The 16412-nt window shown below is 45.1% G+C and overlaps 1 protein-coding gene across 8 annotated transcripts in view; it reads left to right on the top strand.

The window, feature by feature from the left end:
- SYNRG (synergin gamma) overlaps positions 1 to 16412 on the top strand; it is a 515412-nt gene that overhangs the window by 264377 nt on the left and 234623 nt on the right. For all 8 annotated transcript variants that reach the window (XM_086954875.1, XM_086954876.1, XM_086954879.1 and 5 more), the window contains 2 exons: positions 5820 to 5938; positions 6182 to 6244. In XM_086954875.1, the coding sequence (XP_086811001.1) occupies positions 5820 to 5938; positions 6182 to 6244 (182 nt within the window). The remainder of the gene's footprint in view (positions 1 to 5819; positions 5939 to 6181; positions 6245 to 16412) is intronic.

Genomic DNA, 16412 nt, shown 5'->3' on the forward strand with positions numbered 1-16412 from the left:
CTGTGTTTTTTCCTTCTTTCTCTTTTCCTTTTTCAAGGCAATGCAAAGACTGTTATATTTCTGTTTGTGTAACTATGAGGCCTGCCGGGAGAGGCAGGGGCCCCCGATTTGATGATGGGGGGTAGGAAACTAAAAGTGCTGTGTTGGAAAGTTAATGGTTTGGGTGATCGCATTAAGAGAGGGGTGGTTCTACAACTGTTTAAGAGATGTATGCCGGACGTTATTCTGTTACAAGAGACACACTTGGTGGGAAACACGTGCCAAGCGCTCAACAGGAAGGGATTCAAGATGGTGGCACACTCAGGGTTCTCCTCGGGATCCCGGGGGGCAGGGATCATGGTGCGCGCATCTCTCCCACTTGAGATTAACTCTAGCGTTGTTGATGAGAGGGGGCGGTACGTTGCTGTCTCGGGGAGATGGGAGGGACGGTCTCTGGTTCTGGTTTTGGTTTACGTCCCCCCTGGGTTGCAAAACAACACGTTTCAGGATCTTGGGGGTGCCATCTTGGGATTACCCGAGGGGCTGCTTATTGTGGGGGGCGATTTCAACTCGGTCTGCTCGGGGACCTTAGATAGACATCCACCCAGAGATCTCCGAAGTTCGCAATTCTGGCTACCCGATTTCCTGGACACTATGGGACTGATTGACTGCTGGCGGCTTATGCATCCTACCCAGAGTCAATACTCATTCCATTCGGGGGCACATGGTAGTCTTTCCAGAATTGACTATGTACTGGCTCTAGCGGCCCACGCGTCTGCAGTTTCTGAGGCCCGATTGCTGGCGAGGGGCTTCTCAGACCATTCCCCGGTCTGGGTGTCCTTCGATTTCGATATTGTGGTAACCGAACGGGTGGCCGCGGTCAATCCATGGTACTTCCGCAGCCCGAAGACGATTGGACTCATGGCCAAGGCTATTGAGCTTTATTTTTCTGAGAACGCGGGGTCGGTTGCATCGGCCGTCACTCTGTGGGAGGCATTTAAGACGGTCTTGAGGGGAGAGGCGTTCTCCCTTATTGCTGACGTTCGGAGACGCAGAGATGCGGATGTGGTGCGTATCGAAGCTGAGATTACAGATCTGGACTCCCAACTGGAAGTCGGCCCGACACCGGAACTACTCAATGGTCTCTCGCTTAAACAGTCAGAATATCGAGCTACTGTCTCTGACGCTGCCAAGGTCATGGGTAGAGAGCAACCGGGTAGGATCTACGATGTCGGGGATAAGGCGGGCAAGCTCATCGCTTGGCTGGACAAAAAGGAAAGAGCTAACCAGCTGGTTCCAGAAGTGTTGGGGGAGGACGGCTTGACTGTCACCGATCCGAGTGCAATAGTCGAGACGTTCGCAGACTACTTTTAGGCCATTTACACCTCGGTCTCTGACCAGTCTGAGACCGATTCCGGGGAGCTTTTGGCAGAGGTGGACCTCCCGTGTCTATCGGAGACGGACTGGGATGACATGAATAGGGGAATTTCCGCAGACGAGATAGCCCTCGCCATTCGCTCCATGAGGTCCGGCAAGGCACCCGGCCCCAATGGTATACCAGTGGAACTTTATCAGATCAAACCCGATGTCATCTCCCTGCCCCTGCGGAACATGTTTCTGGAGGCGCGGGAGAAGGGCATGCTTCCCCACGACCAGAGACTGGCCACCATTGTGGTCATTCATAAGGAAGGGAAACCCAGAGACCTGTGCCGATCGTATCGTCCCATTTCTCTGTTGAATGCTGAGCCTAAGATTCTGGCTAAATTGCTGGCAACCGTTTGATTGGCGCGATTGGTGACTTAGTGCACCCGGACCAATCGGGCTTTATTCCACACCGCAACACTGCCCTTAACCTTCGGAGACTCCATGGAGCCCTTGCTAGGGCCCACACGCTCAGGGAACCAGTCATCCTGGCGTCATTGGATGCCACAATGGCGTTTGACTCCCTTGAATGGAATTACCTGTGGGCAGTGTTAGCGAAGTTCGGATTTGGTTCGGAATTCGTAGGGTGGGTCAAGCTTCTGTACGCCAGCCCGCTGGCCAACGTAACGGTCAATGGTCGTGTTTCCGCATCCTTTGCTCTCCACAGAGGCACTAGGCAGGGTTGCCCCCTGTCCCCCCTGTTGGGATTCGAGGACCGAGTGTCGCTATATGCTGATGACATCTTACTGTATCTCACCTCTCCTTGTAAGTCGCTTATTGTGGTGTGTGATGTGATTCGTCTCTTTGGCCGTCATTCTGGCCTGGTTATTAATTGGTCGAAGTCGCACCTGTACGTGCTGAGAGGGGGGACGCCTCGACTTCCAAGGGACTGTGGCATACAGGTCGCAAGGCAGGGATTTAAATACTTGGGGATCTATATCTCAACGGACCCCAAGATACGCTACATGAATAATTTGCTTCCCCCCCCTCGTCCGTCTTCGACGTGACGTAGAGGGCTGGCGTAGACTCCCGCTCTCCCTTCTTGGGCGAGCGGCATTATTTAAAATGATGTCCCTGCCCAGGTTCCTGTATGCTCTACAAAATACCCAAGATCCGGTCCCAGCCAGTTACTTTAGGGAGATCGAGAGCTTGCAACGTGCCTTGCTCTGGGAAGGCAGGCCACGCATAGCTATTACAAAGCTTACGCTCCTGTGGTATGACAGGCGTATAGCATTGCCTGACATCCGGAGATATTATTGGGCCTCCCAGTTGGCACCCATTAATCACGGCCTCTACGGTCCAGCAGAAAGCCCAGGCTATGCCATGGATCGGTGGCTCCTGGATGACGGGAAATACCAAAGGGCGTTGTACTCGAGATCTCTGGATGGTCGAATGTCGGGGCCAACGAAGACAGCGGTGCACATATGGAGGGCGATCACAAAGTCACAGGGGTGGAAGGGTAGGCTCACGATGGCTACCCCTCTCTACGATTCTGAAATACTGGGTAAACTGTGGCACACTAAGGGATTCGACAAGTGGGACATGATAGGCATATCCAAGGTGGAAGACATGATAGTGAGAGGGGAGATAAAATCTTTTGCTTTACTACAGACGGAGTTCCAGCTGGGCGGAACGGAATATTTCCAGTACGCCCAGCTGCGTCACGCACTACTGGCAGTTATGCCGGAGGGCGAGCAAATCCCTGAATATTCCCCCTTGGAAGATAGGGTGCTAGACGGCCATATGCCTGATAGCGCAATTTCCCTAATCTATAAAAAACTGATTAATGTCCGCACTGACCTCCTCCTGGGGGTGAGAGACCAGTGGGTGCGAGATGGGTTAGAGCTCGATGACGAAGACTGGCAATGTGCGGTGTCCTCCCCCCAAGGAAGTTGCTATTCCTGCCAGGCTACGGCTGGTACAATTAAAACTTTTACACAGAGTTTATGTTATGGGTCCCAGATTAATACATATGGGCCATTCAGTGGATGGCCTCTGTAGGCGTGGCTGTGGCGCTCTAGCCACCTTTATGCACATTATCTGGGAGTGTAGTGCAATAGCCTCCTACTGGAGGCGGATACACATGATTATGAGTGAGGTGACCGGGGTGGAAGTTCAGGCGGAGGCCCGGAGCTGCCTCTTGAATGTCTGGGGCCCAACTGATTATAACAATGCACAAACCCAATGGGTTACCCTGGGAAATATGGTTGCGAAACGGGACATTGCACAGATGTGGGGTGCGGCAACAGCCCCAAAGGTGGTACAGTGGAAGGCCAACATGGATTGGTTCCGAGAGAAGACGGTGTATGTGGCCAGGGGTAAACCCAAAAAATGGCAGAAGATATGGGGGGCCTGGAATGAATTTAGGGGTGACATTTGCATACCGCCTGACATCGCCCCACTGGAGGAACGTTTGACCCCATAATCTATAACTCCAACACGCGTTCTGGTTGCATAGCCATCCTGTGTTTCCCCTCCCCCTATGGGTCTACATATGAGTACTGTTTTTGACTGTAATTGTGGTTATTGGGCCTAGCCGACTCCAAGATTGGGCTCTGTTGCACAACTGTTTCAATTGCCTTACTTCTTAGCACTAGTTCTGGTGCTTTACTTTCTTGTACTTGTTACTCATTATAAAAAACAGAAAATTACAACCTTGATACGTTCTGGTAACTTGCTCCTTGTACACTGGCCTTCTGGTTAATGATATGCTGCCTAGCCTCCGGGATGTATGGCTAAATAGCTGTGTGCACTGATTTGGAAATAAAGGTTTTAAAAAATAAAAATAATGTATTCCGCATCGCTGTAACATAAGCCAGGTGAGTGAGTGAGTCTACTCCAGGTGTTCTCCGTAGTACCACCACATACTTTGCTTTTCCCGGATAATCATGTCCTCCGGACAAAAGCAGCATTCCTGGCCAAAGTAATCACACCCTTCCACATAGGGAGATTCATCATCTTGGCAGCTTTCAGTGCGCCTCCATGCCCCTCTAAGGTGGCAGAATGACTCCACCACCTTGACCCTAGAGGGCTTTCCCTCTACTACCCTCTTTTGTTGACCGGACCAAGATTACTGACAGGAAGACAAACATTTTGTAACTTTCAAGAGAGCGAAAAACGGCTAAGAAGTACAAATGAGAACCATCTCCAGATGGATTGTATTATGCATCAAGATCTGCTATGGACTAGTAACGAAGCAGCGTCCGGAAGGTTTGCACACTCATTCCACCAGAGCGAAGTCCACTACCACTGCACTAGCGTAGAGTGTGCCACTGGTGAACATTGCCAGGCTGCTACATGGGTGTCTCTCTACACGTTCACGGAGCACGCCTGTCTGAATAGCCAGGTGCAGCGGGATGGGCACTTTGCCCAATCTGTCCTGCATGATTTCCTGGTCCAGGCCATTCCACAGACCCCCCACCTGGGTAGGTAATGCTTTAGTATATATTCACCAGGTTAAAAATCTGCAGTTGGAAGTCTCTATCAGAACAAATTGCTTGCCTTCTGATTCTAACTGCAGAGTCCTCAACGGTCCAACCTCCTGCCTGTTCTATAAACTGGACTCGTACAGTCCAATAATAAAATCCCAATCTGGAAGTCTGCACACTGCCACGTTCTGATGTTTTTATCTCTATCTGTGACAGTGGGGACAGAGATCAGAAAGAAACTGACTGTGTGTGGAGGCGGCTTAAATATATATAGGGGCTTTGATGCCACATCTGGAGTGGGATGGATGCAATGCAGAGCCGCATGATGTCACCTGTTGATGCGCAAGAGAATTGCCACAAAAGTTTCCAGATCCGGTCTGGAGCCTGGGGAAATTCACAAAGGGAGAAATCTGCGATTATATTACGCTACCAAAAAAGACCTTATCGAAAGTAAGTAATGTGTCCGTTTGTATCCAGAGGTGAGTAGAGGTAGCCACTTCTCTTACTCGGTACTACAAGATGTTTTGGTTTGTTACTTCAGACAAACCTCCTAAGAGTATTGCTTGGGAATCTATTCTAAGGTGAGTAATCTGCAAGTAGTAGTTTCCAACACAAGTAAAATTTGCTTACCTTCAGGAACAATTTTTCTGGTAGATACTGTTTACCATCAGATTCCTCACCAACTTCACCCTCCTCCCCTTTCTGAAGTAAATCCATTGGCCTTATAAAAAGATGCTGCCTTGGATATTCAACTGTAAGTATCCACCAGAAACATTCTTACTAAAGGTAAAGAACAACTTCTTCGGAGATTGTATTTATGTCAGAAGATATACTGACTATGATATTTTGATACCACACCAAACCAAACATATTGATTTCGATGCTCGGCTGTATTTATGTTTTGACTGACTGTTGTAATGCATTCAGATGTAGAGGACAGTTTAATGGTGAGGCTCAGTGAGTTACTAATCTTCCCTTAATCGTTTTTAGTGCTCCTTCTTTACTAATTCCACTGTCAGGAACAACCCCGCCGTCCTCCGCAGACAAATATGCTGCCTTTAAAGTTATTGGAACTGATAAGACGTCAGAGAGCACAGCAACCTTCCCAGGTAGGACCGCACTTCATACAGCACTGAAGTCTTATTTTTTTATTCAAGTAGTTTTATTTGAATGTTATCTTCGAAAATATTTCTATGACAGCTAATGGTTTGAATGTTAAGGGGAATTTTTTTGTTATCTACAGATACACATATATATGCTGTCTTGAGATACGTAACTTTATTAATATTCATGTCTTCAGTAGAAATACTTAAATATTCCATTTTGGGTTCCTTTCTTCTTTTCTGTTGTAGATTTTGAAGACAAATATCATGTATTCCGACAGTTGGCACCCCAAACAGAAAGTAAATCATTAGGTAAGGATTTTGTTTCAGTGTAACACATCTGTATGGATTGTGTAGATTTGTTATCAGAGTTTTTAATCCTTAATGTCAGATCAAGCATGTGGAAATACAATTTCTAGCTTAATGGAAAAGAAAAATGTTTACAACTTTCACATTTTCAAATGTGGTAAGTTTTAGGTCTATTTGGAAGGCATATTTCTTTTAGAATTGTATGGATCAATTTGATGGGCTGTATCTAACAGCTGTTCTGAGAAGCAATTGAATGTTCGGATTGTAATGCTTTCTTCTTGCATGGAAGTTGACCTTGCTAAAAAGTAGTTTGTCACGAAAGAGACTGAATATTTTTCAAAAGAAAACCAAGATCTTACATTGTTAAACAACAATTTGGGCAGCACAAGTACTCTTGAGGGCCCTACAATTCCTTAAATCCGGTTTTCCATTGGACCCTGCACCGCTTCCATTTTTTCCTGGGGGCAGAGGCCATAATTCCACCCATGAACCAGCTATTAAACTCCTCTCTCTCGTCAGCCACGGTTCCCACCAAATGGAAACAGGCAAAGGTTATTCCACTGCTAAAAAAAGACCCAGGCAAATGCCTCTGACCCTGCCAACTTTAGGCCTATCTCCCTACTCCCTGCTTTCTCGCAACTCCTAGAGAAACCTGTAAACCAGCAGATATCTTCCTTTTTTTTAAACTTTCTTTTTTACTAAACTTTTTATTTTCACTTCAGTTTCAGAAAGGTACACATATAAACAAAAACAAATTACAGCCGTCTCCAATGATTCAATACAGTATACAGGCACCGTGCACATAACCAGGTTCTTGATAGATTTCCCTCTCCCTCTACTTGTTAAAGACTTCTCTCTCGCACAACATCGCCGTTCTCTCACCCCCTCATTTAATTGGCGTAACCTTGTCCGAAGGCCCTTCCTAATGTCAAGGACTGCTTTCAGGGGATAATGATGCATGTGGTGGTTCACAAATATCCCCCGGGATTTGTTCCATTTCCCCCATATTCTTGACTATTTTTTGGGGCACCCCCTGTGGGCGTAAACTGCTTTTTCAGCTATCGCCGCCGTGTCCATATCCTTTTCCTATTGTGACTGCGTGGGTACCACCCCTGAACCCCAATTTCTCGCTATATTATGCTTCGCCATCGCCATCCCAAGCGTTGCCCACATATGCAGCCCCAGGTTTAGGTCTGTCAGTTGCCATATATTTAAAAGGCAGCACCGAGTCCTTACCCCTCCCCCCCCCCCCCAAGATCTCATGTATGACTTGCTCCCAGTAGGTTTGTATCTTCGTCTTCGCTCAGTCAATATTGTATGGAAGTACGTCCCAACCTGCCCGCACCCCCTGAGGCAGAATGGGTCTAGTGCGTGCCGAAGTTAATGTAATGTGGTGCGAGGGTAATATATACTTTAAGTTGTACTAGTTTTAAGTGAGATTGAATCGCTGCCCCCCCCCCGGCCGATGCTAGTGTGTCCATCCAGTCTGAGTCTTCTATGTCTCCCATTTCCACCTCCCACTTGCTGCGCAAAACTACCATAGTGTCTGGAAGATTATTAACTAGTTGACGGTATGTCTGCGATATCACTTTTTTATCCATGTAGTCTGTAAGGATTCTGTCTTCGAGGGGCGAAGAGTCTCCTAACTTAGTGCGCAGGGGGATAGCGTTTTGGAGGGCATGTCTGATTTGGATATAGCGGTATAGCTCAGTGTCTGCTAGCTCGTACTTCTCTCGGAACGCTGTGAATTGAATGATTTCCCCTCTTACCCACAGGTCACCAATTTTTGTGATGCTAATGAGGTCCCACTGACTGAATCCCTTGGTTTTCGCCAGGGTGCCTAGGCGGCGCGTCTCCCAGAGTGGAGTGGCCAGTGTAAGGACCCCTCCCCAACCCAGAGCCCTCTGTGCAGTGTGCCAAATTTTTATCGGATGGGCAGTGGGGCCTGTCAGTATGGTCCAGCTTTTGTTTGCGTAAAGGGCTGAATGCTGGACAATCCCACCTGCTCCCGGGTTCAATGTCTTGCCAGATCTTCCCAGGCGAGTCGCTATGCACTGCGGCGGTGTGAATAGGTCACCGCCTTCTTTCACTGCGGTTCCGAGGCCCCGGGGGATTTTCCGGCTGCAAGTGCTGTGCTGGTCTCACTGTCTGTTCCACCTGTGCCCCTTGCGGACTCAGAATGGAGAGCTTACCGTTGGCCGGCGTAGGCGCGGGTCCGCGGTCCGTGCTACCGTCTTTGCCGGATCGCTGCTGTCGTCCTGCGGCTTCCTGGCCTCCCCAGCTGCCTAGCCTTTTAAACACTTTAGGCCCCAGTTTTGGCAGTTTTAATAGGCCGCTCGTCCAGCAACTTCCTGGCCGCACCGGCTTTTGGGCCCTCAACACTTTAGGCCCCGGCTTCAGCAGTTTGAATAGGCCGTGATTCAGGCGGCGGCGGATCTTCGCACCTGCTGGGAGTTTCACGGTGCGGATAGGCTCGTTGGGCAGCGGAAGTGTTACGGTGCCAGGATTCAGGCAGCAGCGCTGTCTTGGGCAGGATATGTTGGCGGATATCGTGGGGAAATTTCGTCAGGGCTCTGAGGTCTACTAAGCTGTGGCCATCTTGGCTGGTCGCTAGCCACGCCCCCTCATATCTTCCTTTCTTGAAAAGAATTGCCTACTTCACCCTAGCCAGTCAGGCGTTCGCACTAACCACAGTACGGAAACCACTCTACTGGAGGTGGTTGACTCCATCCAGCTGAGTCTGGAGGCCGGGGAGAGAGCTCTGCTGGTCCTGCCAGACCGACCGTCTGCTTTCGATATGAATGAATGAATGAATGAATGAATGAAGCAAAATTTATAGGGCGCAAACTTAGCCCAAGGGCATCAAGGCGCCAGGCAAAGCAAAATCGAAACCAACAAGTCTCTAAAGGTTACCGGGTCCAGGGCTTAGAAGTAGGCCTTTCGGAACAGCCATGTTTTTAGCTCCTTGCGAAATAAGAGCAACTGATATGGTCTCGCAACAGATACTCCTGACTCTGCTCCACTCGATTGTTATCAGGAGTCTGGCCTGGAAATGGTTGGCATCTTTTCTCGAGGGGAGGGGGCAGGAGGTTTGGTCCCATCCTTACTCAGTTAAATACAAAAGTGGTTCTGTTGGGTAAGGCAAATCACTTTGACAATGCTAATAAATGCAAATTAAACGTTTAAAAACTCTCTGAGACACATATGCAATGAGAAAATGAATACTCAAGCAATCTAATAATCAACTTCATATAGCCAAGGGTTGATTTGGAACGAATTTATATTAGAATTCAATCATATTACATCTGAATTAATTCATTCAATGATGACATTGGATTCTTTTGAAAGACCGTCAAACAGAAGTGAAAGTTATGTGACAATTGGTGACAAGTGCTTAGTGCATGAAGGAATGTACAGTGAAATCGAAAAATACATATATACAATGATATACAAGGGTTAAATTGGCCAGAATCTATTTAACATCCAAGGAATCCTAGTATTCATTTAATGGATCCTGGAGTTTCTGGACCATAGGTGAGCGTCGACGTTTTGACCCTAATGTGCCCCAGTTGGTGGTCGCGTCTGGTCTTTTTCAAGACAGGTTGGTGGGGGTGGACAGTATGGTAATCAGGAGGACAGGTCTTTGCCTGATCAGGTACCACACTGTCAGATCCGATCGTAGTAGAGTTGGATATGCGGTCAAGCTCAAGAGAGTTGCTGCGCCATCTCGCTCTGCTTATCATCTCGCTGCCCATCCTTACTCAGCCACATCTTGTTTGCTAAAGGTTGGTGCCCCGCAGGGTTTGGCCTTGTGTTCGACCTTGTTTAACATCTACCTCACACCCCTGGCCTTGATGGTTGAATCATTAGGGGCCAAACTTGTGTCCTACGCAGGTGACACACAGCTGCTGTTTACGAGGAAGAACAAAGAGCCCTGTCCTGGTATGTTAATTAGTACTTGCTTCTCAGCTGTTTTCGTGTGGTTGACTGTAAATCAGTTGAAATGTAATGCAGGAAAGATGGAGCTACTCATTATTGGCACGGATGCAGAGACGCCGCTGCAGTTCTTTTGCTCTTTTGCGCCTTCTTCGTAAATTTGTATTATTTTTGTCTAGAGCTGCCAGACAACAGGTGATTCAAGCCCTGATTATATCCCGGCTGGACTACGGGGATGGCCTCTATCTGGGCATGACTAGTTATTTGCTGGACAGGCTCCAGCTTGTCCAGAAAGCAGCAGCCCGTACCATCTTTGAGCTCCCTCAGAATGCGTATGTGTCTCACCGCTGAGGAGTCACCATTGGCTCCCAGTAAGGAAAAGGGTAATCTTTAAGGCACTGCTCGTGACCCAGAAAGCCCTATTTGGGACTGGACTGGGGTATCTTAAATGCATGATTTAATTTTATGTCCCCCCTGAGAAATCTCTGCTCCTCTAATCTGCTGCTAGCTAACACACCCTGTATTAAAAAGGCTATGACAGGGGTTAAGGCTCTCTCCTGCCTTGGGCCTTCCTTCTGGAATAAAATGCCTCTCCACCTGAGAAACATTGAATCGACACACCTCTTCTGGAAAAACACTAACAACATGTCTTTATTCATGCCCGTAACCCTCCCTTCCCCCTCTGCTACCCTTCAGCTCTCCGCTCCAGAACACTCCCTGGAGTAACAGTGCACTCTGTAAATACCCCACGTAGACATATACATGTGGATATTCTGTACATTTCTAATACCTTCACTCTTGCAGGACTATCATTTGGCAACTATGATCTATGCCAAAAGCTTTTCATTGGATCCAGACGATAACCTCTCTTTCTTTAGGTTCAAGCAGAAGTCTCTTGAAGTAGAATTTAGATACTATTTAAAGGAAAGAATTGTATTGGAAAATTATAACTAGACTTATGCTTATAGTTAACATGAAACGATTAGCTACAGAACACCCATGCATCTTCTGCATATATATGTGTGTATGTGTGTGTGTGTATGTATATATATATATATATATGTATGTATGTATGCGTGTATATATATATACTGCATATATATATATATATATATATATATGTATGTATGTATGTATGTATGTATGTATGTATATATATATGTATATATATATAATTACTCCAACTCTCCTTTTTCAAGAAGTTCACCAGGGACTCAGCGGGACTTTCAAACAGGTAATTTTAATAAGGGCTTAGGCATGACCGGTTTCGGCGTGTGTCTTTTTCGAACGCCAATCGTCCTTCTGCAACGATAGCTCCCACATCATAGTTCTTAAGAGCTCCTCCCTCCATGTGGTGGTTGGTCTCACCTGGAGCCAATTATCTCTTGCTCGCCTCTGTGTTGGGGACTACCAGTCCCACGTTGCAGCGCGCTGGTAATTCGCTTCAGGTAGTTGGGGGCTTCACTGTTTTAAAACAAAGTTGGAATCTGCTTTCTCGTCCCATACTCTCTTCCACCACCTCCTTGGCTCAGCAGTCGACAGCACAGACCGGGTGTCAGCGTCACTCCGCACCCTCTGCGCACGATGATCCCAGCTGCCTTTGAACATAAATATATTCAATATTATTCCTAACCCTTCAGCAGAGTATTGGAGGGCGTGCGATCAAACAGTCTAGTGCCTTGAGATATGAATACAAAAGATAAAAAGATAGATATATATTCCTTCAACTCGTACACAGCATCTGTATTCCCTAGAAAAGACGAGCGTGGACCCAAGTATGTGAAGATTTTTTATTGTTTTTCAGCCAGCTCTGCCATTACGTGTTTCGGGCGATCCCGCCCTTGATCACATGACAACTCTCTGACAATTTTCACCGCCTTATAAAGTACAAGTGCAATTGGCAATTTTATAGACATGGACAAAATACTATATAGATATTTTTTGACAACCATTTGGCACCAAATAAAAATATAAATGTTGTTAATTAGCCAAATATTTGCATGGTGGTTATACAAGATATAAAACACATATAAAATCTATATTAATACCGGCTTCAATACATGTAACCCGTAGTAAAAAAAATCACTATGTACTAATCATCAACCATTTTTTTAAATAAGTGTATATCTAACCTTGTGGAAATAACGAATATCTTCATGTGCAAAACATAAACAATTATTCCCATGTACCAGATAAAAAACAGTTTATCAATGTCAAGTTACAGCATTGCATAGACCATGAAGCAGTTCATTTAAAGGGTCCCCTTTTATGTTGACATGTTTATGCATCCGGTTTCTGGAATCCATTCATGTGTCATACTTATAAATCAAAAACCAAACGATACTCAATTTGTAAAGTGCAAATGTGCTTGGGACAATAAATATGCTATATACATCAATGAATAAATAGTCAAACCCACAGACCATTTTAAATAGAAGTATAAGATACACTTTCTAAAATCGATGTCTTAAAGTTTGACCATAAATATCCTAAATATGTAAAAGATTGTCCTAAAATTTGCCTTTAAAAAATTGAATGATGTTACTAAAATATGTTCTACTTCGCTACTCATGGTGGTCAAAAGATAATGATTACAGGATTCAATTTGCCATATCATGCATATGTTGTAACATTCAATATTGTCATAAAAATGTATACAGATCTTCGCTGGTGTTAAGGCCCCTGGGATGCTTGGAATCAAACTCTAGAATATGATGTCTCCAATCTTCTAACTTTAGATTCCCTAGCCCCTCCTCTTTTCTGGGGGCCTACAGCATCTATGACGTAATATTTCAGGTGTTTGGGGTCATTGTTGTGGTTCATTTTAAAATGTCTTGCCACAGGATAGCTATCATCACTATTAACAATGGCACATAAATGTTGAAGGATTCTCTTGTGTGCCTGTAGCTCAGTGCTACCAATGTATTTCAAATTGCAGCTGCAATTCAATACATACACGGCATATTACGATTTGCATGTAAGATGTTGCTCTATACTACACGGTCTGTTATTAAATGCCGTAGTATAGTTTGTAGTATTGACGCCATATTGGCAAGCCTTGCATACCGCACACTTAAAGAATCCCTTCCGTGCTGATAGCCACATGCTTTTACTCTTCACTTCTAGATTGCTCCTAGTGAGTGAGCTGCCCATACTGTTGGTTTTCCTGAATGTGACAGCCGGATAGTTAGGTAACAATTTACCAATCACAGGATCTTCTCTCACGATCGCTCAATTGTTTCTCACAATGGCCCTAATCTGTTTTTCCTGACGTGAGAATGACAAAATCAATCTAGTGGGTTCTTCAGTAGCTACTTTGTTGATGTTTCAATCTCTATTTTGCAGCAAATCCGTTCGTGCCAAGGTTTTAGATTTGGCAATTGCTGCATCAATGACCTCAGACCTATACCCTCTCACCAGAAACCTATTACGACTTTCCATCTGCTTCTGATAAGTCGTCTTCTTCACTGAAAATACACCTAACATCTCCCCATAAGGAATACTTTTAATTAGATGGGGGGGATGAGCGCTAGAGGTGTGAAGGAGTGTATTTCCTGCAGTAGGTTTCCTAAAGAGGGTTGTTGACAATTTGTTATTAATCACCTGTAATTTTACGTCTAGAAATGAGACCATGTCTTTACTGATGTCACCTGTAAAATGTAAATTGACTGCATTGACATTCAATGAATCTATAAAAGCAGTGGCGCTCTCTGTATCCCCATCCCAAACTATAAACATATCATCAATGTATCGCAACCAAGTTATGACTTTAGTTTGGTATGTCTGCTCATATTGTTGCATGAGGACCAGCTCCTCCCACCACCCCATAAACAGGCAGGCATAACTGGGGTAGAAGCTGGCCCCCATAGCAACACCCTGGATCTGCTGTTACATTTTGCCATCAAACAAAAAAAGATTATTTTCCAGACAGAACAGTAACATCCTGAGCAGCATATTAGTATGTTGTGCATAGATGATTGATCTATTCATCAGAAAACATTCCACAGCCCTCATACATCCTTATTTCTGATGCATGTATATAAGGAGACATCAAGCGCTATCAACAAATATGAGGATTTCCACTCAATATTTCAAATTTTTCGTAAGAAATCACTAGTATCCTGCACAAATGATTTAAGATCCTTAACAAAGTCTTGCAGGAAAAAATCTATGTATCTTGATAATTTCCCCAATAGGCTATCACAGGCAACTATAATTGGCCTTCCCTGTGGTTTACTGATATTTTTATGTACTTTCGGTATGAAGTAAATCACCGGGATCGTTGGGTGTTCTTTCTTAAGTTATTTAAACTCCTCCCAACTTAACAGACGCTTGCTTTTCCAAATAACAGTTGTGAAAACAAAAGCTCCTGGGTGTCTTTAAATTTCGTAGGGGATATCTTTCTGTAACATTCGACATCGTTAAGTTGATTATGCGCTTCTTCCTAATATTCTTTAAGGGGCCAAAACATGATATTCCTGCCCTTGTCGGAATTTCGTATTATGACTTTATGATTGCTTTTAAGTTTGTTTATAAGTTGGTGATATTTTCTGTCATGATTAGTGTATTTCATTTTAGCATTATTGATGGTGATATTGAGCTTCTTTATCTGTGCCACTATTTGTTTGTTGAATACGTCAATAGAATCCCTGGCCATAATAGGAACGTATTTTGACTTTAGTTTGAAAGGGGTATGCGGTTTGACATTTGTTCCATCCAATTGAGACTGCGGAGTGTTCTCCATAATATCCACATTGCTATGATTACCAACATAGGGTTCCACCATGTCACTCCATTCCAAACTATGCAAGCCCCGCAACAAATATTAGTCCGAGTTCAATAACCCCAACATACCCGGTTTTTGTAATGGGATAACTTCCCCATTGGTATCTCCATGGTTGCCTCGTTGATGATGGATCTTTTTAAGTTTGAGCTTTCGTATGAACCTGTAGCTGTCCGCCCTCGTCCTCATGTAATTAAAATTCGATTCCGGACAATATGACAGTCCGAGTGACAAGAGCTGTTCCTCAACAGTAGTAAAGTCGATGCCCGCCAGATTTATGATGGTATTAGCCTCCTGGGTGTTAGTTTGTTTATTGATATACAATATTTTATTAGTTCAACTTGCCATTACAAATATGCTTACATATTGAGATACATGTGACATTCATGACTGGGTGTCTGGAATATCAATTTTATTCTTTTGGGAGTGAGATACGTCCTATGCAAATAATAAAGTTGCTGAAGCTTGAACCTAGTCCCTCTAGAAATGTGTGGGGGGTAACCCGCGCCTCTTCCCACTCTCGATCAGTGAGTTCCATACCCAAGTTGTGGGGCCAATATGATCAAAATTTAGAGCAGATCTATTAAGCTTTTATAGCTTTCCATCTGCCTCCTAGTGTCAATGCTGTGTGTTATGTCAGTCTCTTTGTTGACTCCTCTATACCTGTCGGGCTCCCCAGCTGGTGTAGCTCACCTACAACATTCCTATAAGCGATCAAAAGACCCTCATGGGCATCCTAATCTTTCATTAATTTCAGCAAATGTTTGCCATTTACTTTATTCATAAGTCTTCCTCTGTTGTCTAGCCACTGGGATTGATCGGGCCGCATCCACGGCCATTGTTATTTTTCACTCCATGCCACCACAGTTTGGATCCAGCCATAAGCATATCAGTCTTGTCCTCTGCTCCAATAGGAATAGCCCCCTTAACTGCCAGGCCAATACGTTCCTGAACTGGAAAAAAGGCAATCCAACACCTGTTTCACCCTTTGGTCCAATTTGAGGTGGCATGGCTTGCAAAATCACGATGGACTGAGATGTGTGCCGGAGTGATTAAGCATTTCACCCATCATTTTTTGTATACTTCACTGCTACACGGTTTAGTCAGTATCATTCTAAGAGCCATACTGAGTACGTAAAACTAGTGTTGCCTATACAATGGCTGTAATAATCTCAGCCATTGGATGAGACTGCTACAAAAAATGCCAGGTTTCCTGACCTATGCGTCTGGTTAATTTAGTTGTGCAAGAGTTAATCAACATCCACTCTCTTCTAAAGCGATGACCATTCTGTTGGGGATGGGTATCCATCACCCATCGTACCACACTACTACCCATTGAAGTGTGGCAGCTCTATGGTTATATTCAAAGTTTGGTACTCTCAGTCCACCATTCTGAGCCGCAGCTTCCGAGTCTTTAGGGTGACTATGCATCCATTCCTCATGCAAATACCA

The sequence above is a fragment of the Lissotriton vulgaris genome, chromosome 2_1, assembly GCF_964263255.1.
Source record: "Lissotriton vulgaris chromosome 2_1, aLisVul1.2, whole genome shotgun sequence".
NCBI lineage: Eukaryota > Metazoa > Chordata > Amphibia > Caudata > Salamandridae > Lissotriton > Lissotriton vulgaris.